Source organism: Balearica regulorum, chromosome 16 (genome assembly GCF_011004875.1).
Source record: "Balearica regulorum gibbericeps isolate bBalReg1 chromosome 16, bBalReg1.pri, whole genome shotgun sequence".
Classification (NCBI taxonomy): Eukaryota; Metazoa; Chordata; class Aves; order Gruiformes; family Gruidae; genus Balearica; species Balearica regulorum.
The window spans coordinates 13,275,175-13,302,825 of NC_046199.1; the positions used below are offsets into that span (position 1 = coordinate 13,275,175).

Below are 27,651 nucleotides of genomic sequence, written 5' to 3' on the forward strand. Positions count from 1 at the left end.
TACTCTGTGTGCTGAAATCACTGCTGTTATAGATTGTTCTGAGTCTACTGGAGATATGCCCATCTGCTATGTCAGCAGTGAATTTCACAGGGAGAAAGAAAAGTGACCTTGGTGAAATAATTCAAATAAAACTGTCAAACCACGAAACCAAATTTTATACTGTGAGCAAGTCTTGCACCAAGTCACAAAGTCAGGTTTTTTTCTTCTGTAAAATTTTCCCAGAAATTATATGGGAAAGCTATTTTCCAGAAAGCAAATAATTCATTCAGCATCGCTGCCAATTCTCACTTAGGGCCAGATTCTGGACATGACTAAATAAGAGGATCAGTTATTGCTCTGCAAAATACTGTCACTTAGTATAAGGCACTTTTGCCTGTGTTATAAAACACAGATACTGCTATGACACATGTTAAAAAAACAAACAAAAAAACCCCCCAAAACAAAAAAAGAAGACTTTAGGTCATTTGTAGTCAGCAAGACTGGAGAAGAAGCATCTCAAGGACAGCAGCAGATGCGTCCCTGGGATATTAAAATGAAAGATATTGAAAAAAATTTTAAACATTCTGAAATAAAAAATGTGTCATCTTTGTGAAGAAACAAGTGTCATTAATTTTAAGGGGTGCACTTAAGAGGCAGACTTCACACAGAGACAGACAGAGCAGCTTTCCTTAGCTCCTGCGGGACAAAGGAATTAAGTCACACACATATCCCCAATTCTTACCAAATTTTTAATAAGCCTGGTATGTCAAAACCATGTCACAATTTTCAGATCAAGATATATACCGGTTTATTCTAGAGTTCTCTCTCATACAGAGAGAAATGTTATATCCCTATGTGGGGGGAATTTCCTGAATGAACAATGCTGCTGCCAGACTAAGAACTGCAGCCTGCACTCATTTTTCCCCACTGAAAAGGTATAGAACATTTTAAATCCTCTGCCTCAAGAAACAACATGACTTCAGGGTTTGGGGAAGAATGGGGAGGGGGAAATCAGACTGCCTTTCCCTGAGCATTTCCTGACAGTCTTTTCAATAAAGAGTAACTTGAAATTTTACTCTTTGTGATCTGACGAAATGGTTGACAGACAAGATTTTTTTTTTTTTTTTAAACTTTGTGAAGAAGAGCTTTTGTTTTCAGTCTAGAACAACACTGGAAAGGTCTCTTCAAACTGACAACATGCCTATATTTGAAGAGCTTTATTTCCATCAGATTTTTTTTTTTGTCAAGTCATAACCTGAATTTGTATACAAAATGTCTCTTTCAAAAGACATATTAAGATCTCATCTTTAGTGTCAGTACAACACTGCAAATCAAGAATTCCAAATTTCAATCCCAACTAAATACAACATTTGTTTGTAACTTAGAACCCTCAACAGTAGTACTGGAACTCCGTATTTGTGAAGTTTCTTGCCTCTGAAAGCCTCAAGGTATTTTACAGACAGTAAATCATACTCACAACTCCTGCTTGCCTTCATTCATGCTGCATTTCCTGCCTCTACCATCGCATCCTGAAACGCACACCTTACGTTAACCCTATTTTAAAGGTAGGGAAAAATCAAGGCACACAGGGAGTAAGTTAATTGCCCAGAGTCCCTTGAGTCAGTGGAAATGGAATTTTCATTTCCTCTGAGTCATGCGTTTTTATCAAGATATTACTAAGAATTAACCAGAATATTACTAAGAATTACCAAGATTTTACTAAGAATTAAAGTTCTTTTTACCCCAATCACCTCTAAAACAGTCTTTACAATTCAGGTTTCTACGTCTGCAAAGAAATTAATATTTGGTTACTGATCTTCCTACAGACCAAACTGTGCAGATTTTTTTTTATTTATTTATACCCTCTCAGGACTACAAAACCAACCCAAAGCTCCCTAAAGTAGTTTTAAGCTGAAATTTAACTCAACATTAATAGTGTTTACAAGTAAGAATGTATTTTTTATTTCTCAGAACAGAGCGTGCTTTGCTTCTACTTTAAGTCCTTGCCATAATCCTTTAGGTTATTCAGCAACAGCTTCCTAAAAGCTAAACAGTTAACTATTTGGTAAATTCTTTCTTAAGCTATTTTGTCTATGCTGAAGGCAGAGTCACAGGATTAGTACAAAGATACAATACTCTCTTTAAAAGGGTATTCGAGCGGAGAAATATATGATGTACATACATAGGGACATTAGTAGACTTTTCGTTTTGCTTTTAAAGATATACTGGTATTTTCTAGGATTTGCAAAGGTGGAGTTTTTGCTGTTAAGGTGGCCATAGGAGACATGCCACAAACATGTTACTGGATAATTTAAAAATACTCAGACAGGCACAGCTCTTTTTTCCCCCTAAACAAAACTAGGTAAGGGGAGAGAAAGAAAATTCCATCAAACCCTTTGCAATTACTTTAACTACTTAACAAAGACAATTAAGAAAAGAAAAAGCCTTTAGAGGCAGGCACAGAGAGATAGTACAAATATAGTAGAGATAGTAACAAATATTACTGGTATAATTATGAGAACACTATATTGCGAGTAAACACATCTCAAACATCTCACATACGATATTCCTGTAAAGAAATTCTGCATGTCTGTTCTCAGATATAAGGACCTCATTCAAAACCAGATTTATGTTGGAAATGAACTTCAAAATGTAGTGTAAGACTTGAACAGAAGTAAACCAAGAGACAGCTCTTTAGAAAACTTCCCCAAGAAGCTACAAATATTTTTTTATTTCCAATTTCAAGTCAACTGATAAAGAAATCATAATAACCGAAGCAGAAGTCACACAAAAAGATTTAAAACCATTCCAAAGCTCAGAATTTAATTATAGATAGTATTAATGCGTGCAAATCCCAGAAAAGTGATTTTGCGAGCGGCCCCAGCTGTAATTACAGAAGAACCTCGCAGCATTCCAGCCACTTGGAGGCGGAGGGGCACCATGGGTCTAATTTTGAAGCAAATAATGAGAAAGCTGAAAAGTATGACTCCATATATTTGGAATCATCTTGTGGTAATCAAGGTTACAGTTCCTTATATGGTGTGGAGAACATGAAGCACACACAAAAAATAGAATATTAAAACTACGGGGTATAAAGAACTGCAACTATTGCAACCCCCCTGAGCATGCCCCAGCAGCCAGCCAGCAAAGCCCCCTTGGTTTTGTGTTGCCATGAAATACAAACCTTGCCCTAAAACCAAGGCTGGTTATGCACCCCGCTTCCTAAACGGCATCATTAAAAAAGCGTAATCTGCTGGGAGGCCATGAGCCATGAATGAATTTTGGACAAATCCAGCAGAAGGCAAACCATCCCGTCCAAAACTGCTAGCAATCGAAAAGAGAAATGGGGAAAAGGTAGGAGAAAAAGAGAAGGAAAAAAAAAAATCTATTTAAAGAGGTTGTAGTTGTCTCTCTCATTTTTTTTTTTTTTTCTCTGCCTGTCTAAAGTTAGTCTGGCTTAGAGGATGCACTAACTTTCCCAATCAGTTTTACATTACAGCACAAGTCCAGAAATAGCTCCCAGCCGCCTTGGCCTCTAGCACGGTTGCCATGACAATGGAACCACAGTGCTATAAATAGCTCATCAGCACCAAATCTTGTGAGACACATCTGGAATGGGGCCAGCCCAGCCCCGGCCTGACAAATAAAAATAGGCACAGGCAGTTTCAAAGGCTGGAAAGGTACAATGCGGCTCGGCTTGTGCAGAGCGGCGGGCAGAGAAATGGTTTTGATTGCTTGTTAGCAAGAGATTTATTTGATAGGAGATTGGGAAAAGTATAAAAGTTACTTTATTGCATACTAAACAGTCAGTCTTTCTCTAAGGGCTATTTTTCTTTCTTTTCCCCCAGTCTGCAGCAAAACCATACCACTTTTGAAACTGTAACAATGCAGTCTTTTGCCCAGGAGACCATTAAAATAAGGAAAAACAGAAGAAAAGAAGAGAGATCTTCAAAACTTCCCCCTCTAACTATTTCTGTACTTTTTTGGCTCCAGTGCATTTAAGCGCTCCTGCGAGTCTGACGGGCGTCCTGGATGGGATCCTGCACGGGCTGGAGCGCTTTGCTCCAGTTAAAACCATTCCCAGGCTGCTCAGTGCCTCCACCAGCCCTGTCCGGGACCAGGTTCCCCGAGACCCCCTGCCAGGCTGCCGCCGCGGCTGCTCCCCTCGCACCCACAACATCCTCGCTCCGGACCCTCACCGGGGCAGCACTACGGCCATGGTCTACGCTGAGGTTACAAACCGGCTGCGTCTGCAGCTCAGGCCAGACCTGAGCTGTGCCTTCAGAGGTGGAAGGCAGACTCGGTAGTCATGGCGTAACCCAGCCCACTTCCCAACGGCTCCGCTTGACAAAAGTGCCTTTTGAGCAAGCATTTTCTTTCACTTAGTGCGTGAGAAAATGTCGTATTTTTAGCACAGACTCTTGATCAACCCATTCAATTACATCCAAATTATCTGTGTGGGAACAGAATGTTATGTCAAAAATGTTATTCAGTATATTTGTCAATATTACCCAACAGAAGACATTTGTATAATCAGGAGATTCAATATTTTCCACAGCATATGAAAGCAACAGTTCAGGAATCAGACTGAAGTTGTAAAGACTTTGCTATTTCACAGACACTGGAAATAGTAGTCAGCATGATATAACACAGCAAACACTGCTCCCAAAATATAAAATCTTACTTGCTCTATCAAAAACCAATAGAGACTACAGATGGTAATCAAAAAAACTGCAACTATAATAAGCATTTAAGTCACAGTAAAATATCTGCTGTATGCCATGAAGGCACCGTGCACGCGCTCCACACAAACTGCACCATCAGCCCACAGGATTCCTTTAGGTCCCTACATGGATATTTTCATTTCTAAAAATTGTAGAGTAACTTCCATCCAGGCTGAAAGCCGTATGTAAACTTCCCTCCCCTTCCCCCTTCCTCTCACCACATCCAGTTTGCTCATTTGCCATCTGAACAATGTATGTTTCAGAAAAAAGCAGTTTTTACACAAGTATTTTGGAAAATGTACTTTCTAACATGCAATGCAATTCAGGATTTATTGTTTTTTATAAAGATACTCCAAATTAGTTTAAGAGCCTATAATAAACTGCAAGTTTTGATTTAAATTACATAAAAAAAGAACTACGTATATATTTTTTCTTCCTTAAGAAAGCAATTCATAAATTATTATGAGATAGCCCTTTCTGGCTCATATAATAAACAAACCTTCTGCTTTTGCCTGGGAGAAAGATGAGCTGCAGAGGGCTGTAGCGCAGAAAACCCTACCAGGGAACCCAAACCTGGCCAGTGCTCCAGTCCGTCCTTGGAAGAGCCCCAGGACGCCTACAGATCCCCTCTGCCGTTAACTCTACACCTTGCCCCGCTTATGGATCCCTCCTTCTCCAGCGATGGCTTTGGAGGCAGGCAGATCGTTTGTGCTCCTTTACACTTCCCACTGACCGGGGCACACTTCATCCCCAAAATTACAGCCATCTGCCTGTGACCGATCTTCAAATGAAACCTGTCCCGCACAGCTTCTCCCACTGATGACCGACACAAACCCAAACACTGGAGGCTGCTCCAGCTGCCTTCACTCCCACTTGCAAACTTGTAGGAAAGTATTTTTCACACTCACAACTACCAAAACAGACAGATTCAAACCAACTCACTACTGCGTGCCTCCAAGGCTCGCTCTGCAATACAAGCCTGTATATGTCAAACAACTTCAGAACGGCCCCTCACCTCACCCCACCCCAGAAAATGGCTTCACCATGCCAGGAAGAAACGTAAGCTGATCCAAGGCCAAGGTTGGGCACAGAAATGAAAGGTAATGGTACGGATGAGATCACTACATCAGGATCTGATTCCAGGGCAAGCCTGGGACAGGAACATGGTGTGAGTGGGGAGGAACATGGTGCAATCCCTATGAAGTTTTTTCTTTTTTTTTTTAAGTAGGCTGCAAAAGAAGGTAAAAAACATGGGAAAAGGTGAAGCAATTAAAGATTCACATAACAAAATTGCTAACTTCACTTTGCTTTCTGCCCCTCTTCTCCAGCTTTTCTTCCTGAATTTTGGTGGGCCAAACACACCAGAGACTCGGACCTAACTAATGATCCTGTCCTTTGCAAAACACTATCGTATATTGCTTTATGTACGGGGTGTTCTCTTTTCTCTACACTTTATAATAATTTTGTTTGCCTGCCTTCATTTGTACTTATCCCTATTAATGAATCAGTGTTTAAACTAAAACAAGAAGCGAATTAATCAGAAATCAAAGTATCACACTCTCAAAGACTGCCATTGTGAAGAACCAAACTTCGAGGCATTCCATCGAGTTTGGTATCTTTTCCAGTTATTTCAGCAAGAGCTCTGCACACTAAAGCCTACTCTTTTAAATTTTACACAAGGAATGAAAAACTGAAATCTAATACCTAACTGTATGAAAATAACAAATTGTTTCCATGGTCTTTACTATCTATAAAGCCATCAAGCTGAACTAGTGAGAACTCAAGTATGGCTGATTGTGAACCTCTCACCTACCCTGCTCCCCCTTAAATATCCATATTCTTAATATATTTTTCTCCGTGCCTGTTTTCTGGAAGGTGGAAAAAGGTCTCTATCTACAAACAAGGTCAGGGATTTTTCTGTTGTAAGCTGTTTTTAATTGCAAGCTAAAGTCACAGACCTTATATACAGCAGAAGAAACCAACATAACTGCATCACTGACTGCATCACTTGTCTGCTCTGTGGGGGCTGAACTTGGAGGGAAGCTTTAAATGTAATAATTTTTCAAAATCTATTTAAATCAATCTGGTCCACTAGGGATCATCTTAGACATGTTTAAGAATATTTGCTGCTAAGCAAAGTCGTTTAGGCAAAAATCAATATGAATAATTTATAATGAAATTAAAGAGTGCCTCTACAGAACAGAAATGTGTTTGAAACCCCCTCAACACCTTTGAGTTCAAATCAGCAAACAACTGCTTGCTTCAATTTCAGATGTCATTTTCAATATGGCAACAACCTATGCATTTTATATATCCGCTACCGTAGGCTGCTCTGAGCAATTAAAACAGGTGAACCTAATGGGATATCCTTCCATTGTGTTTCAACAAAGTATTTATATGAACCTTGTCCTCATGGTCTTTAGCTCCCTCCAGTGCCATCAAATCAGCAGAAATGCTTTCAGTTGATAAAGACCATCAGGTACATATAATTTTAAAATTGCATTATCCTGACACAATCAGTGACATCACTAATAAATCAAATAAAAATTACGTTAAGAATTGAAAATGTTAATGAAAGTGCATTCCCTCAATGACTGGGACCAAAAAACACAGCCAGAAAGTAAAAAAAAACCCAAAAAACAAACAAACAAACAAACAAAATAAAAAAAAAACCCAAACAAAACCAAAGAGCTAGATCCAAAGTAGGAATAAAACTATACTGTCTGACAACCACAAAATGCTTTATAAGTATTATTTATTGGTATTTGCACCATGCCTTTCAGATGATAAAAAAAATTAATAAACTAATACGTCATACTTGCTTCCATAATATGAAGAAACAGAGCTAGCTGCAAAAACAGACAAATAAGAGGTTCAGACAGTTCCCAATTCTTTCAGCTTGTGTGCGGCTTGTACAACCTAAACCCTGAACACGGAGAACACAGCACCAGGCGCTTCCCCAACGGCTAGCTGATAAACGGGCAACATCATTATTAACAGAAATTTTAGAGAGGAAGGTAGGTGGTGCTGACACCGTCTCACGTGACAGAAAAGGAATTTTGATCCCAGGACTGAGCTTCTGCAGGAACTAGGGAAGCAGCGATAGCTCAGGGAAGGAATTGGGGCCCAGATGAGCCCAAAACAACGGGAGGACAAACCGCCGCTAGGTTTGGAGCAGGGTGGTAGGGAGGACTTCGCTGCCTTATTTAAATACACTTGTACGAAGGGCTTCACAGAAATAGTTCACGTGTATTTAACATGCAAGAATATCAATCCAACACTGGAATTTTGCCTACTGCGGGACCATCCTGACTGAGAGATTTTTGTTCAGTATTTTTAGGAAATTAGGTTGCTTTGCAAGAATGCAGTATTCTGACTGTCATGCTGCCCATAGGACGCTCAGGTCTTTCATTTCTTTTCTGCCAGCATCATGCCTGATGCTTGCTGCAGGCACTTGGGCTGGAACGGCAGTGTCTTCACAGGACTACCTGTCAATACCTGTTCGGGAGCCAGCAGTTTAAACAGCTCACAGCAGCTCATATTTCTGTTTTTGCTTTTCCCCTTCCTTTCTGTCCCCCCCCCCTTTTTTTTTTTAATGTTCTTTTTTCCTACTTGGGAAAAGCAACTCCAGGCCTCTGTAAAAGGAGAAACACAACCTGGTATGCAGTATTGAAAACATCTATAAACCTCTCATTCTAAAATGAGTCATAATATAACATTCTTCTTTTTACTTTAAAACATTTGCTTGATTATAAAATTTAATATCAGACATACTTTAAAAAATCCATTTTCAAACAAGTGATACGGAGCTGCAACAGCAATTTCACATTAATGAAGACAAGTACATTGACATTAATCTTTGGCTACTGTGAAAAGCATCACCTGCAAATACCTGTTTCTGTATTCTTTTGCCATACAATAAAATGAAGAAGTCAAATTGAAGTGCTTGTCTCTCTCTGGTACACATTACATTCAGGCAGATAAAAGGAGCAAGAAATCGAGCTTGAAGCCAAATTCAAAGGTAAACAATAAAGGTGAACACACTACTTCTGTGGGAAAGCCATTCGTAGGGAGTGACCACGTTTCTGTAAAAACGCAGCCCTCCCTTATCCTCACAGAAATTTAATATATCAAACAAAAGAACTGTCAGTTATCCAGTTTCACAATTTTGCTCTTTGCTTAGATTTTTGCTATTCTTAAAACAAAAAATCTAACACAGACCCTCCACCTTCGCTTACTCACATGTTGTTTGCGATAACATCAATACATGGTTATTGACTACGCAGTATCTCCCCAAACTGTATTTGCATATTTAGTGCTATTAAGCTTACAATTAAAATGTGCGCCTCACAGAAGACTCTGGCTTTACAAAGGCTCACAAACAGCACTAATTTAGCATGTGACATGATATGTCATTTTAGAGTCTTTTAAATAAAATATTTTGGCCCTTTCCTCTCTCTTCCCCACTGACCTGCTAACTTAACTCAACTTATCCTGAAGCCGAATTTTAATTATTATAAAAATATGAACTCCTTTAAATCTCACCTCTCAAAACAGGAGACTGGCTATTAAAGACCTTAAAAATAGTATTCAAAGCTCTAATCATTCAATTGTTTGTAAAACAGATGGTAGGATATACTTTAAATTTGCAAAACGTATTTTTAACATGGACTTTTGTAAGCTGTGTGTTTTTAAAACTAAAGTAACAGAGAATTTAGAATGAAGTGTGCACAGGAAAAGTAAAATCCCTGACAAGGCACAACCTCAGCCTGTTTCCTCTCTCAGCCAAGAGTCATGTCTGTGGGTTTCGGCACAGCGAGATTTTCTATCCCAGTTCCCCGACTCACAGATGAGCAGCCAGGTGCTGCGAAACATGGAACCGAGATAGGACTGGAGTAAGTGTGCCAAGATGCGTGCGGGGCACGGATGTGCATCTGTGAGAAAGAATTGTTGGGTGAGTGCACAGGAAAAAGGAGACGAAGGGAAATTTTGGAGACACTTGAAAAATCCCTTATTCTCTAACTTATGACAATGTTACAATGAGGAAGTGCCAATACAGCTGCTGCGAGCAGAATTAGTTCTTTTAAACTAGCTTTATTGACTCCACTTATTAGTTATAGAAAAGCGTTGCAATTACCTAAACAGTTACTAAATAAATTAGTCATAGAACATAATTATTTCAGCATTGTAACTTTAAAAACCATCAATAGCAGAACGGATAGCTCTATCTTGAAATGGAACCTCATACCGAGGAGAAGATTAAGATTCAGGCTGTACTAAAGGTGACACATACGCACTGCCCCGCACTCTCAGCATCCTCACTGGCCTCCTTGTCGGCAGGCTTTACAGAGAGGCCAGGGACTGAGAAAGCCTGGGCAGGGAGTCATCTCCCACAGCCCCGTCCTCCTCTCCTGACACGGGTCTCTGTGCTCCCAGGCAGTGCCAGAGCCTCGACCACAAACCACCCTTCTACTGAGGCTGAAGAGAACCTCTGCGCTGAGGTATACTGTACAAAACTCTGCTAATTTTAAATTACTGCCACATTCCCTGGCAACCTTAGCTTTAGCACCCCTTTCCTCAGGGGATGGGGAGAAGGAGAAAGGAGGAAAAAAAAAGATTCTAGCCATTATGGTTGTGAAGCAAGCACAGAACGATGTGGTGAGCTCCACCTATGCAGGTAGTGTGAAACAAACAGAGAGGTGGAAAAGAATTCCATCTCAGCAGGCATTCATTGTGAAACTCCAGTGATGCTGGTTTATGCTTTTTTATTTTATTACACTGAAAAGAAAGTATCACAAAGCTATGAATAACAACTCATTTTGGCACTACAAATGGGTGGACTCCCCCACCACACACACTCAATCACAACTGGGCAGCTGGGAATCAGAAGGAAAGAAAAGCCAAAATGAAGAGCCCAAGTTCCAGAAAATTTCCAAATTCCACTGGATACTAAAACCCGTAAGATTCCAGTAGAGGACATGCATATCTTGACCATCTCTTTGTCTGCAGAGGGCAGTGTCTCATGTTTGCATTTTAAATGGCTGAAACCCTAAACCTAAATTGTTTATTAACAGATTAAAAATTTCCTCTTCTAGATGAAAGGAACATTTAAACAGTCTCAGGAGAAGAACTGAACTAAAAACAGACACTAAAAATCATGGGTGGACTTGCTGCAGTGGGAAAGATGAGAAGGGGTCTAAGGAGGTATTTCTGCTCCCCAAATGTAGAGCATATTCCCACACCAACATACCTGAAGAAGCTCTGCTCACTAGCCAAGTGTATTAGTTTGCACGAAGAGAAACCCAGCAACCCTCTCAAAGTCTTAATGCAAAGAAGCACTAAAGGATGTACAGCACCCTTCAGTGCTGCAGTCTTGGTTCAAATATGTGCCTAAAACTTCATGGGTATGTGACATTCACAGCCCACAGATCTGGCAATAAATGTGCAATTGAAAGCTGGGCTAGGCAGCAGAGGCACGCAGCAGCTCTAGAGGAATGATCGTGACCCAGCTGTAGCCTGGACTGGCTCACCTATTGCTCTGATACCTGTAACCAGAAACTATGTGATTTAGGAGTGCTGAAGACAATTCCAGGATTTCCATTTGTTCTCCATTACTATAATTAGAGCTTCCGGATCATGGTTTACACTCCGAACAGCAGCAAGGACTGCAAGGTGGAAGAAACTCAGATCAGATAGGTCAGACAGGGAGAAAGTCTGGAGAGAAAGCTCAACGGTTCTGGTGAAAAGGAGGGGTGTTACATTACTTACACCATATCAGGTGCCTTTACATACACTGTCTATAAACATTACAACCAGATGCAAAACACAGCTTTTATCACGCTACAGTATTTTAACTCCACCTCCTCTACTCAGCAGCAAATTATTAGATTTGCCACAATAAAGGGTGCCTAAGCACAGCAACTGATGGATTACACAGAAGTTAATAATATGCGACTACTAAATATAGCCATTCTGTTTTCTTCTATGTTTTCCAGCCTAAGACATTTTTGTAGCATCTTGAACACATGAGCTGCCCTGTATTGATTGTGATGCTTGAAACTAGTGACAGGTGCAGAGCTCTCAATATGGCACTTTTCCCTCACCCCATCCCACCCACGTTTAGATCCTACAGCTTGTAAAACTACAGTTATCTTCTTTGTATAAATGCACATGCACAGGAAGTCCGAGGAACAGACTGCCAACAAGCAGATGAGAAAATTAAAAAAGATCCGAGATGCTAATAAACCATGCCAGAATTATACACTGCATCTAAATACAGGTTTTTAAGGGAACATCATCGGAGAACTTCTGCAAATAAGCATATCCTTCATTTTAATTAAAAAAGAAAAAATCCCTCCTTTGAATGAACCCACTTCCATTTCAGAGACCTATGTTTTATTAACACGTTATGATTTTCTGTTTCTTTGCTTAAAGACAATACAATGGGGAAGAAAAAAAAACCAGGTCGATATAATTTACGTTCGGGTCACTGACTTTCTTGATTGTGGCTCCAAACACCAAGCCTTTATAAAGGAAAAACCCAGCCACCCAAGCCCCACACTGCTCTGCAGCAGAACCTCCTCCTGTTACCTACCTTTATCAGTGTGAGCTGCAGATATTTAGTGGACTTACACTTAAAAGGTATCCCAAGGAAGAAAAAAAATCTTCAACTAACATCACAATTGAAACCCCAACTTTTCTAATGTGTTACTGACTTCTAAGTAAGCATGCAGGGAAACTGCCATACATTTACATAGACATATATGTGTCTAACAGTAGAGTAAAAATCTGTTTCAGTTTTCTGCATGTTCAGCATTAAACCATTATGATGCTTTGTGGTATGGATGTTAGGAATAAATGTGAAACAGTTCAGAATTTAAAAGATACAGTGTTTAAACATGGCTACTACAACCCAATTCGCTCTGTTATACTTGTATGGATTAAAGTAGCACATGCTTGTACAGATTCTGGTAATTACAGAGTTTTGTTTCAAAAAAACCACAATGTTTCATACAATATAAACATGGTAATTGTCACTTTATCTCACAATCTACACTGTGAATTCAATTATGCACAACAAAGGGACTGCTCATGAGAACTGAACCGAGAGGGTAAATTGCACCCCTCGATAACAGTAACAAACCTGTGTTCACTAGTGGCTGTTTGTTTGTTTGTTTGTAAAAGGTATTTGTTGAATTATTACAAACAGCTCTTACAGACTGGTGAAAAAAGAAAACCATCCTGGGTGCGGCACTGATCTTTCATTTGTAAGGCTTGTCTTGAGGGAAATCAGTTTCATATTCTTTACAGCCGCGTGACTTTATCAGAAAAACCACAGCACACAATTTTGGCATAATTAGCAGGACCTTCTTAAATACAGCCCGGAAGAAAGCTCTGAGGGAAACAAACACATTTCACATCATTAGGGAAAGTCAGAGCTGAAATGGAGGTACCAGCCTCTGCACAGAACAGCAGAAAATCTACCTATTTTTAGTTCACAATTCCAATAAGAAAACAGCTGGGAGTCTAATGAAAATATCTTGGTGACAAATTTAATGGACTGAACACTAAAGTTACTATTTTTAAATAAAGTTCCTAATTATCTTTCAAAACAAGAAGCAATTAAGCAGCAGTGGAGCTACAGCTTCCCAACTGTCTGCTAAGGCTTGGCTCCAATCAGACTGAAACTGGGAAATGGCTCAACACCTTTCTGATCCTAAAAACTGGTTGAGGGCCAGGCTTGGGGTTCGGTTGGGTTTGTGGGTTTTTTTGTTTAATGAAAGCAGTTCTGCTTTGACCTGTCCAGTCCTGCCTTGCCCTGTTTTTCCCTGCCCGTTCCCCAGTCACCGTCCTTACGAGCAAGGAATGCCTCTGTGCAGCTGCACAATTCGCAACCCGCCTGTGCGAGAAGGTGGAGAGGAAAACAGAAATGGAGCTCGTAACGTCTGAAGAGGGCTGGTGAAAACGATAAATGCTAACAAACTGCTTGGATCTTAGAGTAGTTGAGGTCCACGGAGGAGAGGTGGACAGTGACGTACTCCAGAGGCAATGGTGAAGGGTCAGGGATCTCACCTAGCAGAGCTCTGAAAGAGCACAGAGGAATTCACAACAGGCAGCATATAGATATTTGCAAATTTACTGAATGAGCCACATAAATCACAACAAAGTGAGCTACTGACACATTCTTATCCAAATAGCTCTTTAAAACTAGACATTTTAATTACTTGTTCCCTTGATAACACACTGACAATAATGAGTATTTCATTCTTGTAACCTCGCCTAAGACTATTCCAGACTTCATACATACTGTACATCTTATTTTTGAAACAAACTTTTAACAACAGGGGTTGAGAATTAAGAGTTGCATTGAAAATACACAGATAACATACTAATATCTCCATTTTAATGTGACATAGAAGGATCCTAAAGTCTGGAATGCCCATTTGGGAAATATATCATCTATGCTAGTAAGACAGGAGGTGATGCCTAAACCGATCCTCTCACCCCTTCTACAAAACCACTTCATCATGTCAAGATTCTTGATGACGCTGCAATACTTCTTGCCATTAGTACCATGAAAGATTGAACAAGAACTTCCTTCACTCATCTGATTTCATTTAAAACCTCACACTATCCAAAATCACCCAAGGGTTTTTGCAGATGTGAGCTTTTATATTCTTCTTGAAGAGACACATCACAACATCAATTCACAAATGGGGAAACTAAGTTCCACCCATGTCTGATCTTTGATAACACAACGTGTGGATCCTAAAGCAGTTCAGCTCCATGGAACAGAGGTGAACAGTGAGTCCTCCAGCAGATGTGGTGAGGAGAAGCCATTCAGTGTGGACCAAGAGAAGAACTGACACTGTACACCTCAACTGCAAAATCTGTTCTTCACGCATACCAAGAGAGAGGCAGAGCTCATGAAGAGACCAAAATAAAATAACAAATCAGTAGATTCGAGCAAGAGTGGTTCACTCTTGAGACTCAATTTGATGAAAGAATATCCAGAGAACAGCCACGCTCTTTATGATGCTATGTAACAAGGTTGCTTTGCCAGATACGAAACTTAAAGATGCCTAACTTTTCCAAACCGCCCTGACTTTATAATGTCATAAATGAGTAATTAAAATCCAACTGAGATGCCTTAATAGCAAAAGTTGTGGACAGCATGTTCCTGAGCAACTTTGCCAGGATTGCCAACATTAGCAATATATAACAAAAAGAGCGTATTAACACAATTTGCGGGGATTTTGTGTGTATATTGCCATTTTCTTTCTTTATAAAAATTATTTAGGCTGCAGATGATTTTTATTTTTTTTTTAAATTGTAAACCCACTAATCTCTTGGCAAAGATCACAGAGCACTACCTGTCCACCTGAACCAGCACCACGCTCCTTTGGCAGACCCTCCTCCAGCTCCAGCAGCCTTGACAAAAACAGCCCTTGCTAGCTTTTCCTGGGCTGTGGATCACCTAAGCCCTTTTGGGGGAAGGGGAGCCTTGCAGAGTACCCAAGGTACTTCACAGAAAATTTACTGGGCAGCCAACATACTTCAAGTGTAAGTTCCCATCCAGACACTGAAAAGCCTCAGTTGCATAACGAACACACTACAATTTAGCTTTATTAGTGGATCTTTTTTCTCGGAGACTTAATTAGCATACCACAATACAAATATAGTTAATACAGAATTATATTTAACTATAATCACTGATTTTAACACATTTCAGCTACAAAATCAATGTATAATATACTCCAGAGTAATCAGTTAAAAATGGTATTTCAAATCACAAAACCTATCAGTGACATCCTGCCTACAAAATTATTCCTAATCACATGTAAATTTAGCTAGCAATTTCTTTCAGTTATTCAGGACTTATGTACTATAAAAAAATACTCAAAGAATACTTAAGCTCAGCTTCAGTTTGATAAAGTAGTTCACCTAATATGAGCCTAATCTATTTTTTAATTTTCAGTCTGTGTCTCCTGAAGTAAGGGTTTTATGACCATGTTCACTGCATGCAAGCACATGGTCTCAATAAACTTTTGAGTCTGTTGGTAAATTTATACCAAATGTACTACAGACATCTCTGTCAGGGGTCTCTCAAAAATAATAAATTCAGCAACACCTGCAAATGCAGGCAAGCACCCAGATAAAAGAAATTTAAATTTCAGTCCCCAGTGAAGGAAAGGCTTTGGTGCATTATCAAACAGTGGAGTTCACAGAAGAGGAAAAGAAGGGAGAGAACGTGCAAGTCAACAGCATCGAGTGCTCCCTCTCCCTGGGACCGGCAGTGATGTATTTGCTGTGTTTCAGCCCAGGGAATAATTGGGAATCGAACCTGGAGCTTTCACACTGTACCAGCAAATGTACTGGCCTCGTTTCATCCATGTATCAGAAATTTTCTGCTGCCCCCAATCTTTCAGAACACTGTTGCTTTTAACTCCTTTTATAAAGCAAATCTTTAATGAGGTTTTATAATATCTTTTTAGGTCTTAGTTTGATAAGAGTATTCTCCTAATTGTCGTCTTCTAATCTTGAAACATTCCTTTTCTGCAGCAATGCAGCACGAGCGATAAGAGCTCTCATAAAAAACCCCAACAACCCCTGCTCCAAAAGCTGTTGTGCTTGCTGACGGTGAACATCAGAAACAGCAGATCCCAAGGTCAGGCACAAGGTACCAGCAGCTACTCACCCGCCAAGGTGAGTAAACAGCAAAATCCTAAAAATCCCGGGTACACCTGGCTCCACGTTCGCCGCTATCGGAGCACCCGGAGAAGCACACCAGCTCAGCAAGCTGCTTCCTGCTGGAGCAGCATTTACTGTGGCTTCCCCGGCAGCAGCCAGACTCGAGGGGTCCCCCCCCTCACAAGCACCCTGCAGCCAGCCCAGCATCATACCCGCATCAGTCATTCCACCAAATCCACCCAACAGAACGCCAGTCTAGCTGTTACATAGGTAATGCAAAAATGATGCAATCAACGCCCTCCTCTTTCTCATTTCCTCAAGCATTTATTTATAGCTTGCCCTGGATGTTGTGCCTGCAGATCTTCCTCCTGCGGGAGGGATTCCTAGTGAAGGCGGCTCCAGCCCATATGGAAGGCTCTTCTTCCACTTGTTTCTGTATCATCTTGAATTGTATGTTCAAATCACAGCTCAAAACAAACCTCATGCAAGGCTTTTTCCGTCTGCACAAAGGGAGGTTGCAAAAGCATGGCAGGAAAGGGCGAGTGAAAATTAATTCTCAGGAACTAATACAGGTTTTAACAGTTTCTTTGATTGATTCTCAACACTTGACAGCTATGGGTTTTACACCACTTCGGTAATCCAAGACCACTATACCATTAAGTTTGATACTAACAGTTCAAGATGTTGTTTGCTCTGTTTTTAATAGTTATGGGAATTTTACAGTAAAACTGAGCACATTTTTTTAAATTAATGAGTAAAACTTCAATAAATGCATTAGTCTAGTACACCCTAAGTGCATGACAACCTTACAGAGTTTACATAAACACAGCTCCTCTTATTTTTTCATCCAAAGTAATTCGTTTTAACACACAGACTGACTGTTAACTGTCTTCATAAAAAAAAAAAAAAAAGAGGATTTCAGGATTACTGTGTACACAATCTACTATTTTACTGGTTCAAATTCACTCAAAGTATGTGCATTATTTTTTTGAGAACAGAGATTACAGGAGAAGTTTCACCTGCAGAATTATTCCTAGGGTGAATCTGTTGCACCTTCCCTACTATAAAAAAAATTATATTTTGTGCCTTATGAAAATTAAAAAAAATTTACAGAAAAAAGGGCAATACCATCTGCAAGATCCATGTACAGCAAAAGCAAGCTAAAAAAATCTTGAGCTTTCAGCAGTCACGTAGTCCGACTTTCTGAACGTGTCAAACCTCATCAAATGGTGGGCCTGTCTTGCAGTAAACGCACCAATTCTGTGTTTATCAGCTTTGCACTAGTAGCCCAATACGGTGTTTACCACAATAGTGAGATCCCTCACTCCAGGAATGCGTGGCATCGCTCAAAGGATGAAAGGCTGCTCAGCAGAACACCAAGGAATCCATGCAATCAGCGGTATTTGCGAAACCTGTTGTTAATGAATTAACTCACAGTAGGAGAAACTCCATCTACTTTCAGAGAGTTCCTATAAGGACAAATCCAGGCTACTGAATTTTTCGTAATCATGAAAGAAAACCAAGATTGTGTAGTACTGCTATGTTAGTGGCTGCATTTAATGATCTGGTGTAACAACGCAACATACTAATTTTGTGAATAAATTGTTTTGTGTCAAGTCTATAACAACACTGATTAATCGCTCAAAATGGATTGCACATTGAGTCAGAGCTTTGAATACATACATGAAATCTTGTTTGCTAATATATTAGTTATTTGAAAAATATTGGTAATTTTAATTATACGGAAATAGACTTATGAAGTGTCAAAGCTTAACAGATAAGCAACCAAAATAATCAAAGATCAACCCTACACATCTCCTTGAAGCAATTGATCTGACCCCATCCTCAAAACATGTTGTTGAATTAATGACCACCAAAACCCTCAGTGGACAAAAGGTCTTTTAAAATAGGTTTCTAGCATATTCTCTCACACAATTAATGCCACACCAAAAACACTGAAGATGGGAAAAGGAAAGAGTGGGAAGAAATGGGGACCCTGTTGCCATTAAAATGCAGAAATTAGTAAAAGTTTAATTAACAGAAGGTTTTAGCTTATGTTCCACCTCCTGCTGTATTGCATTTCAACTCTTCCCCTTCACCCACAGAAAAATTCCACTGCATTTGAATTTCTAGGTTTGCAGAGGACAGTGCCACAAGAAACAAAGCAGAAACATGGAGAGGTATCAGAAATACATTGACTAAAAAGTCCAGATACTACTGTACCTAACAGACTTGAAAGCAATTACAAAAATATGCGTCTGATGTTTGTTTTAAAAAAGCTCAAGCTTATTTTATCTTCTCTTTTTGAAACAGAGATCTCAGGGCTTATGCACTTTTTGTCATTTATCTGTATCATTCGTTTATTAAAATGTTTAAAATCATTTGGTGATGCAGCATAATATTCTTTATCAAACAACACAGTTCACCATTTTTACTACTAGTAACAAGAAATCTGTTATTCTCTTCAGTGAATTATTTTTAACTCTGTGTTAATTAACTCTATGGGTATAGGCAAAGAAATCAAGAAACTGGGCTACAGAACAACTTCGTTCATCTGCAGAATTCTGAACTGTAGCCAAGTACTTTTAGCACAGAGTTATCTTATGAAGCTGCATCATTCTTAGATTTATACAGTAGTAGTTACTCATACAACCACATTCTTTGATAACATCGACTTTGGTTTCAAAGCAGACTATTAAAGTAAAATATTAGCTAAGAGATACCTCCTGAGCAAACTACCAACTGGACTGAAGACAGTTTTCTTCACCAGCTAACTAAAGTGTCAATCTGCTTGTTAGTTGGTCCTGCCTTCACACCACTGTCTTGATGTGTTTTTGCCATTGAAAATGAAACTTAGCTGTCAGAGGAAAAGAGCAATCTACCGAACAAATTACGTGGATGTCTACTTACAATCACAGGGGAAATTTACTATTTTATGGACAAATTATTTAAATAAAATGTTAACATTCATGCCAAAGTTTCAAAAATATTCTTGAGCAAGTGTGTGCCTAACCTGAGCAAGTTTTGTGCATGTGAATTTGTTACTGAAAGAAAGAAATAGCTGTTATATGAGCAAATGCTCCATTTGATGTGAAAGCAAATGTAACACATTGAGAAATGAACATGTATTTCCACTACATCAGGCATCCACGAACACTAGAGTTTATCCTTAACTCTCGCAGGCATTAGCAAGTGATGCACTTAAACTAAAAGGCAAAGTGTGATTATTTGGATGCATGACTGGGTCAAGAAACATGGGAACAAGTTCCAACCCAGCTTTTTTTGCGCTCTGCTTATCAGGCCAGCCCTGCCTCCAGCTGAAGGCAAATCCCTAATATTTACAACTAGACATGAAAAGGAAGTTGCATCTGCAGCCAAAGGCCAGAAAGGAACTGACACATTAACAGATGTGTGGAACAAAGGAGAAATAGTGGCAAATGAATGAAGGCAATGGGCACAGGGAGGTTACAAGTAGCAGAGCAAGTGAAAGTGGAGGCAGAAATCAGATATCTGGAGCAAACAGTTAAACCCTTTCACAACAATTCAGAATGATGTGGCGGGCATCACACAGCCCTCACAAGCCTGTGGTATGACCTCTTGAGTTATTCACATTTTGGACTTGTAAATGTCCTTCTGCCACTACGGCTTATCACCTTTAGTATATTCACTTTATTGGTGTTCCTAATTTGTAAGACTCAAGCAAGCTATTCCAGGACACCTTTTGTTTTATCTTGCTTCATACTGGGATGTAATTTATTTTGAAGACAGTCAAGTTTATCTGGGGTTGAGTGCAGCTTGAAATTATGAATTTATGATTAGCTGTGACAACAGTGGGAACATGTTGGATTCATAATCCATTTATTGGCTAAATTTAGGTAATCTGGTTTTCACAGCACTTGCCAGCAGGCACACCCCTGCTATTGACAGTCAGCAAGAAAGGGCAGACACATGGAGTAGTTAGGTATAATTCAGCTACTTACATATTCGGACTCATTTTGTTGGCAGTGACTTCACTAAAGTCATGCAAATGCAGGAGTTACTGTGCTTCCCATCATCTACAGCAATCCAGCTCTGCACCTAATAACCCACTGGATTGCAGAGAAAATATAGCCTGGGCTGTGTTTTTATTCTTTTAATTGAAATTTAACCTTGTTTAAAATATGATCCTCTATTCCCTCAGGTTGAAGAAGAGTATGGAGAAGACCCTAATTCAGTTATCTCTAAGTGCTCTGGAATAAAGTAAGGTGGGTTTCATAATCAAGACTAAGGATTAGAAGTTAGACGATCTGGGTCTATTCCTTGGTTTGCCGAAGAATTCACACAACAGTAGGCAAGTCATCAGTTTTAGATCAGTGAAAGGGGACATGAATATTATTCTTCCTCACAGGAATGTTTAACAATATAATTGTTAATGTCCGTAAGAAGCTCATGTATGCCAGGAATATAGGCCAGGGAAATTCCTGTCCTGTTGAATGTGAGTACGCAGGCACAGCTTGCAGAGCTGGAGGAGACAAGAGCAACTACTTTGCCAAAGTCATATCGAGTGGAAAGAAAGTAAAAAGAAAAAAAAAAGGTCATAAATAATATGAATAAGAAACTAGACTAACAGTAGTATCGCTGATAAATCAGCCACTATTTAAAAAGGTGAGACTTTCAGCAAATGTACTTTACTGTATGTTCCATGAAGGGAACTTTGTCATGAAGTGAAATCAACATGGAAGAAAATCATTAAGTGCTCAGATCGGGGCTCTTAATTGCTCTCTACAAGTCAGCAAATCCAGAAATAAAACACACCATAAATCTTAATCAAAATATAAAGAATTTACAACCAATAACAAATTAGAAATTAAAAAAACAGTGCGTCCACATCTGCTGCTCCTTTAGCAGCCCTGCACAGCAGTCAGCTAATAGCTGTGCTCCCCCCCTTTCTTTGATAAGTATTTTAAAAACAAACATCTTAAAAAAATACTTCTCATAAAACTCCTCTGGAGCAGCCTGGCACAGTTTCAAGCTATCGGAGTGGCTCTGCTGGTGCTGAAGTTTGAGAAGCGCAGCTCTGCACCTAGACCAGCCACCTCCCCGTGCTTTCTCCTTCCCCGAAATGGCAGGCGGCAGGAGAAAGGCCGGCGGCAGGAAATAGCGTGAGAATGGGCTCCCTCGTGCTACTTCCAGCCCTTCCTGATATCGGAGGGTGTGAAACGGGTTGCAAAGACTGTCTCTCACATTATTTCCTTTTCCACCCCAGCCAAAACCAGGAAGCGCCAGCTAGGAGATACGCAGAGAAAGCATAGCGTAAAATGAAGCACAAAATCAAACTGGTGGCCAAGGAGCCTAACTAAGCCAAAGCTAACTAAAGGAAAAATTCAAGTATCTGTGAGCACAGCCTAATATTAGCAAGTCCAGAAAAAGCACCAGGAGGCTGCTTTACCCAGGCTTTGCTTTTGGTTTGCCACATAGCTAATCCAACGGCTATGACATCAAAGCAATTTTCTTCAGGGCATCCACAGACTTTGGCTCAGACCTTTCAGGACAGTGTTTAGCATCCCGCATGCCCTCATGCCCCAAACAGCACGCTTGTATGGGAGAGAGCCTACTTACTCAGACTACTCTGCTGTGTATTTGTGAGGCTTCGAGAACAGAGGTCCTCAAATGAAAACTGAAGTACAAGTATTAACAACAACAGCACTGCAAAGAGATCACGTTTGTTCATATTCGACAGAAGGCATATATTTGATAAACAGGTCTTGGCACATTACAGTGGAAATGGCTCCTATATTCTTAATATTAAGTAATATATTCCGAATAAAATGCAATCCTGTGCCTTCAGGGAAGAAATATGAAGGATGGTAAATCATTTATTTATCACCATTTGGGGTTTTCTATATTCTAGACACTCCTGCATTCTTCTGTTTATTATTAGCCAAGAGCAGTATCACATGGCAGCTTCCGTACAAACATTCGTTCTCTTCTGTATACATCCCCATCAGATGCAAGAGCAATGAAATTTGGTCTCCTCTTAGGTAATGCCACCTCCTCACAGCTAAAATATATTCCTTTTGGATAGAAACTGGTGAAAACCTTGCAGACCATGTTGTTCTAAAAGCAGAATTGAAATTACCTACTTAGTAAGTCCAGTTAAGAAAAGGGAAAAAACCTCTTTTCCTTTCCCTGCCTCTCAAGACTGCAAAATATGCCTGGGCAGGAAGTACAGTAAAGCTCATGATGAGCAGAGGCAGCTACTCTTTCAAAATGAACACGGTTCCTCCGAAGTGACATTTTCGTTTAGCCAGCGAGCGTGAGGATAAAGGGCAGGACAGCAGAAGGCCTCTCGAGCAGATGAAGTCACTGGCCGGGCCTTCCAGCTTCACACCTCCAAAGATCACAACTGCAGTTAAATGGAAAGCCAGGATGGTACCTGTGGCTTTTGTTGAAGTCATCTCTTCTGAGCCAATGCAATGAGGAACTTGGTGGAGCAATGATAAAACCATGTGTCAACATTAACTTCTTACGGGGAGACACTGAAAAATTGTAGCCAGTCAGCAGAAAGTATTGTCCTTTAAGCTACTGCTCAGGAGCAGGTGAAAAAACCCATTGCCAGACTCTCTAAGGTAGACACAACACATTAGATTGAGAATTGCATTCGTTCCCACTTTCCTGGGAAAGGACAAGCAGCAAAGAGTGTCTTTCCCCTTTGCTCATCTAAGAGAGCTAGTTCCCTTCTTTCCTCAGCACGAACTCTGCAACGATTTAAACCTCCATCTCCCCACTACCTTTCCTCCCAAGATGCTCCAGCATCCTGCAGCTATGCCATACTGTCCTTAGCACTGAAAGGACCTTCTGTTGGCCTACAGCTAAGCTGCTTACACGGAGAACCAGTTTTTATCCATGAAAAGCAGAACTGTAAAGGCAGCAATGTTGAACGGAAGGGAAGTAGGTAAGTCCTCATGGCCGTCCCAGTAGCTCACCGCCACCATCACCCCATTAACAAAAGGTGGAAATGAGAGGAGGGAAAGGACTCCTGCCAGTCCGCAGAAGCTCTGCACACATTTCATGCAGGTTTGGAAGAAGCAGAAATGAATTTCATTTTGATACTAACATTTCTGAAAGTGAAACAAAGCCCTGTAAGATATACACTCCTCACTGTTCCCTGCTAAAAGACAGACAAAATTGATTTTAAAACATTCAGCAGAAACTCCTTGCAAAGCTTCCTATATATATAACCATGTCACTTCCAAGAGTGAAAAAACTGTTTTTTAAAAATGCAGAATGTTAAATGAGCCCATACCAAGACAAACTTTACACTAAGGAATTCACACTTCAAAAAAATGACAGTTTAAAAAAAATTAAAAATTTTACAGACAACTGTAAAAAGATCATTTTTTGTGAACAAGAAATATTGTTTAGAATTTTCAAGTAATTCACCAAGCAAAGAATCCATTAATATTTAAGAATTTATTCAACTTTCAAGAGCAAGAAGGGATTTTTGGAAGCTCGATTGATCTTGAAAGAGAAAAGCCACTTTTCTGCCTTCCATTTTAAGTATGCCTTTCTTGTTTTAAACAGGGACTTCAAAAGAGGAAAGTGTTTCGAACCCAAGACTCTTCTCTGAAAGAACTGACAACTCCAACACGTTTGCTCAACTTTCTCTTTTAACTAATGACAGTAGCTTGCACATTCAAATTAAAATAATCTTCACTTAATAAATCTCAGCTACATTTTAGATTTTGCCTTTGCTACTTTTTTTTTTTTTTTTACAGTGTGCTCACCAGGTTAATTTCAAGGCATCAATCATGTCAGATTTTACAGGAAGTAATTGTTGTCAGGTCCCTTGAAAATTTAGTATGATAAAAACAAGTTCAGAATTTCAGTGACGCTAACCTCCAAGCAAACTTTTTGCCATTAAAAAACTCTTACTTTGCATATTCTGTTATTAAAAACAACACCACTGCACAATCAAAAATGCCAGAAAGGAAAAGAACAACCAAAACTAACAATTAGAAAGCTCCTTCTGCAAGAAAATAATGTCATATACTTTATCATCAAATTGCATAAATATTAGAATTATGAAATATTTTAGAAGGAGACAGCAATGGTATCTTAGAAAAAAACATCATCTGTAATTTATCAGCAATGTACAAGGTTTATTTTTGTCTCAACAGGCCATGATGTAGAACTAAGTGTTCCACTAGATGGAGCAGGACGGTAAAACCATCATGAAGGCCATTCATTCTCCTTGCTGACCTGTGAAAAAGTCAATGTCCAGCAATCAGGGATGATAAGAATTTTAGCTTTCTTCTGTGCATTCAGGGCAGAACAAAATTTGTTCCTCTTCCAACAAAGGGCAGCAGAAAACCCCCTTAACGCTGAACAATACTTACTTCTTCCCACCATAGAAGTTGACTATTAACGAACACTAACCAGAAACAAACAGATAACTAAATGCTACCAGAAACAAAACTAGGTTTTCCCCATTTCTATCAGCTTTACACTAGAAAGACAAAATTTACTGGGTAGTTGACAGAAAATGAAAATCTTGCACTATTTTTTATTTTGTAGCAACTGAACTTGCAAAAAGATCCATGCCAGATGATCAAACATTAGTCACCTAATGCAAAAGACATCACTACACATCAAACAAATTCACACTAGAAACAATGGCAGAACTTCAAAGAGACTCCTAAAGACCTGGAGCAGTGCAAGTCATAGTAAAATTATCTCCCTGGTCTCTTTTCAAACGGAGCTAATTGTTGATTTACCTTTAAGTCTACCTAAACAACAAAAAAAAAACCCCACCAAAAATGAACCTTACAAATTTTATTTCATCAAATGTTCTTTAAGAGATGCAGTAGTAGAAAAACTGCAGTTGTCCATCAACACATGAATTGAAAAACTTGCATTTCCTTGATCACTAAACCTTATTTCAGCTTCTCCAAAAGCAGAGAGTATAAACTAACAAAGTACAGTTTTAAGCATTAATATTCCAAATTTAAGTCCTGCAGTTCTTGAGTATACACAACAAAAATACCAAGAATGGTCACAATTATCACAAACGTCTTGCCATAAGAAATTCTGAACCATACTATATTGCTATATATGATAAATAACTGCAAAGATGCAGCAGTCTCTCATGACAGTATTAATTATCACAGTGGTATAAATAGCAGAAGAGAATGAATCACTCTCAGATATGTGCATGAAGGCACGCTAGCAGAAGTCTTGGTGACTGACCACAGGCTGCCGCCCATGATTGTTGCTGTATTCTCTTCGTTTTCAGATAAATAAACTGCACTAAACCCAAAAGCTACAGACATGGGCATATTTCACACCCATGCACTTTCCAACTTACTAAAACTTGCTTCAGTGTCCAAAGCTGTCATTTGAAGAGAACTGGTCTAAGTGGAAGAAGCAGGAAATTTGGTCTTTGAGACAAAACAATTGTCCATTGCATTATGGTGTCAGCCTGCATTAAGACCATTTGAAAGCATATGCAAGGTTGATATTGTCTGACTGAATGCCAGTTCTTCCTACGTCTCTGAAAGGCTGATTACCACGAATTCGCTATGTGGCATACACTCCTTTTCCAAGATAAGGAAAAGTAAGCATCAGGACCATCCAAATCACTGTCATTAACATTCAACAAAAAATTTGTATATCGCAGTCAATATACAGTAGAATAGAACAGAAACAATACTCACTACTGTGCACAATCAATCAGCTGATATTCATTAGATCTCTCATAGCAGGCTTTCACACCTTCGTCTTGCCAAAGTGTTTTTGTATGTTCATAAAACTCCTGAAAAAGTAAAAATAATATTAGCAAAATGGTTTATATATTAAGAGAATCAGCAAACAGTAACATAACATTACCACTGTAATGAACAGTAAATGGTAGCATATTTAACAAAAGACTTTAAACATTTTTCAGAACCTGACTACAAGTTCAGTTGGCTTTCTTAGTTGTTTTGACTTTAACATTTTGTAACACAAAGAGCTGCTTCTCAATCACTTTGAGTCCAACTATACACTGAAAGAAGGGTTAACTTTCCATTAATGACAAATCTGTTGGCATTTTAAATACCAAATAGTATTGACTATTGAAGTCATGATTCCACTGCATGTTATATTTATTTGGCTGTCAAGATTTTTTTTTTCCTTTCTTCAGTGAAACACCACTACTCAGTAATTCTTCCATAAAGGTTGCAAATGATTAGGTTTTACTTGACTTTCCAAGTTAGTGAGGATCTTTGGGGACTATAGAGATATCTGTATCTTACTTAACTGTGTATTACTTGAAGTATGTCCAGAATTTATTATTTTACAGTGTAAAAGGATATTGAACCACAGAAGAAATACAGTGATACAAAGCTAGGTCGTGTTTTGATTGTGTCAACCTTGGAAATTATAAGCCAAGATACGAAAGCAGACAGCCAAAAATGCAATGCTTCAGTTTTGCTGAACCAGCAACGCAATACAAAACACAATCAGAAGCCCATTCCTTTCTGCACACAGAAGATGCACTTTGGCTCCAACAGAGGCGTGTGCAATATATAATTGTATTTCTGGCTATCAATCTAGGAACTTGGAATTGAATTAGAAAGAACAGCAGCAGCCTAGTGACTTAACTACATGCACCACTGGGCATTACTGTTACCAACAACTGTGGACCTTTCTTGGCTATCTCTCAGAGCTTTTAAAGTGGTTTGGACTAAACACTTTTATTCCTATTTTAAGTGGCTCAGGCAACTTATTCCAAATCAGCTTTTTGCATCGAGGACAGAACATGACCTTTAAAATAGCTGGTGTATATATTCTTTTTCTCCTCCCACCCCCTCTCTTTACAGGAGAAATATTTTGAAGAAAAATAATGTATTATTTTAAATATAACCATTTCACTGCTTCAAGGTTCCTCGATTAACTTAGCTTTGGATATCTTGGGATATCAGTCTCTCGCATTCTTTTACTATCAGTGCAGTACAAAGAAAGGGGCCACATCCAAATGGGACTTCCAAGGCTTCACTTGAAAATATCGTTTTTTAACAAAAATAAATTGAAAAATTAAAAAAAACACAATCACTTTTCTACCAGACTGTTAACTAACACCTGAACTATGCCAGAACAGTAGATGCTTTAAATGGCATCTTAAAGATGCATAGTAGCATCTTAAATTTAGTGATGCAGATTTTCAAGCCATCCTCTTTTTGGCAGGTATAAGATGCAAATGTGATTGTGTGATCATACAATTGTGAATACCAATGAT

At 39.3% G+C, this 27,651-nt stretch overlaps 1 protein-coding gene across 4 annotated transcripts in view; it reads right to left on the bottom strand.

The window, feature by feature from the left end:
* Positions 1–27,651, bottom strand: part of GNAS (GNAS complex locus) — a 161,784-nt gene that overhangs the window by 17,132 nt on the left and 117,001 nt on the right. For 3 of the 4 annotated variants that reach the window (XM_075768776.1, XM_075768778.1, XM_075768779.1), the window contains exon 5: positions 26,090–26,187. In XM_075768776.1, coding sequence (XP_075624891.1) covers positions 26,090–26,187 — 98 coding nt within the window. Of the gene's footprint in view, positions 1–1,456; positions 1,495–26,089; positions 26,188–27,651 lie in introns of those variants that run through there. The other variant, XM_075768780.1, reaches the window with a different exon arrangement.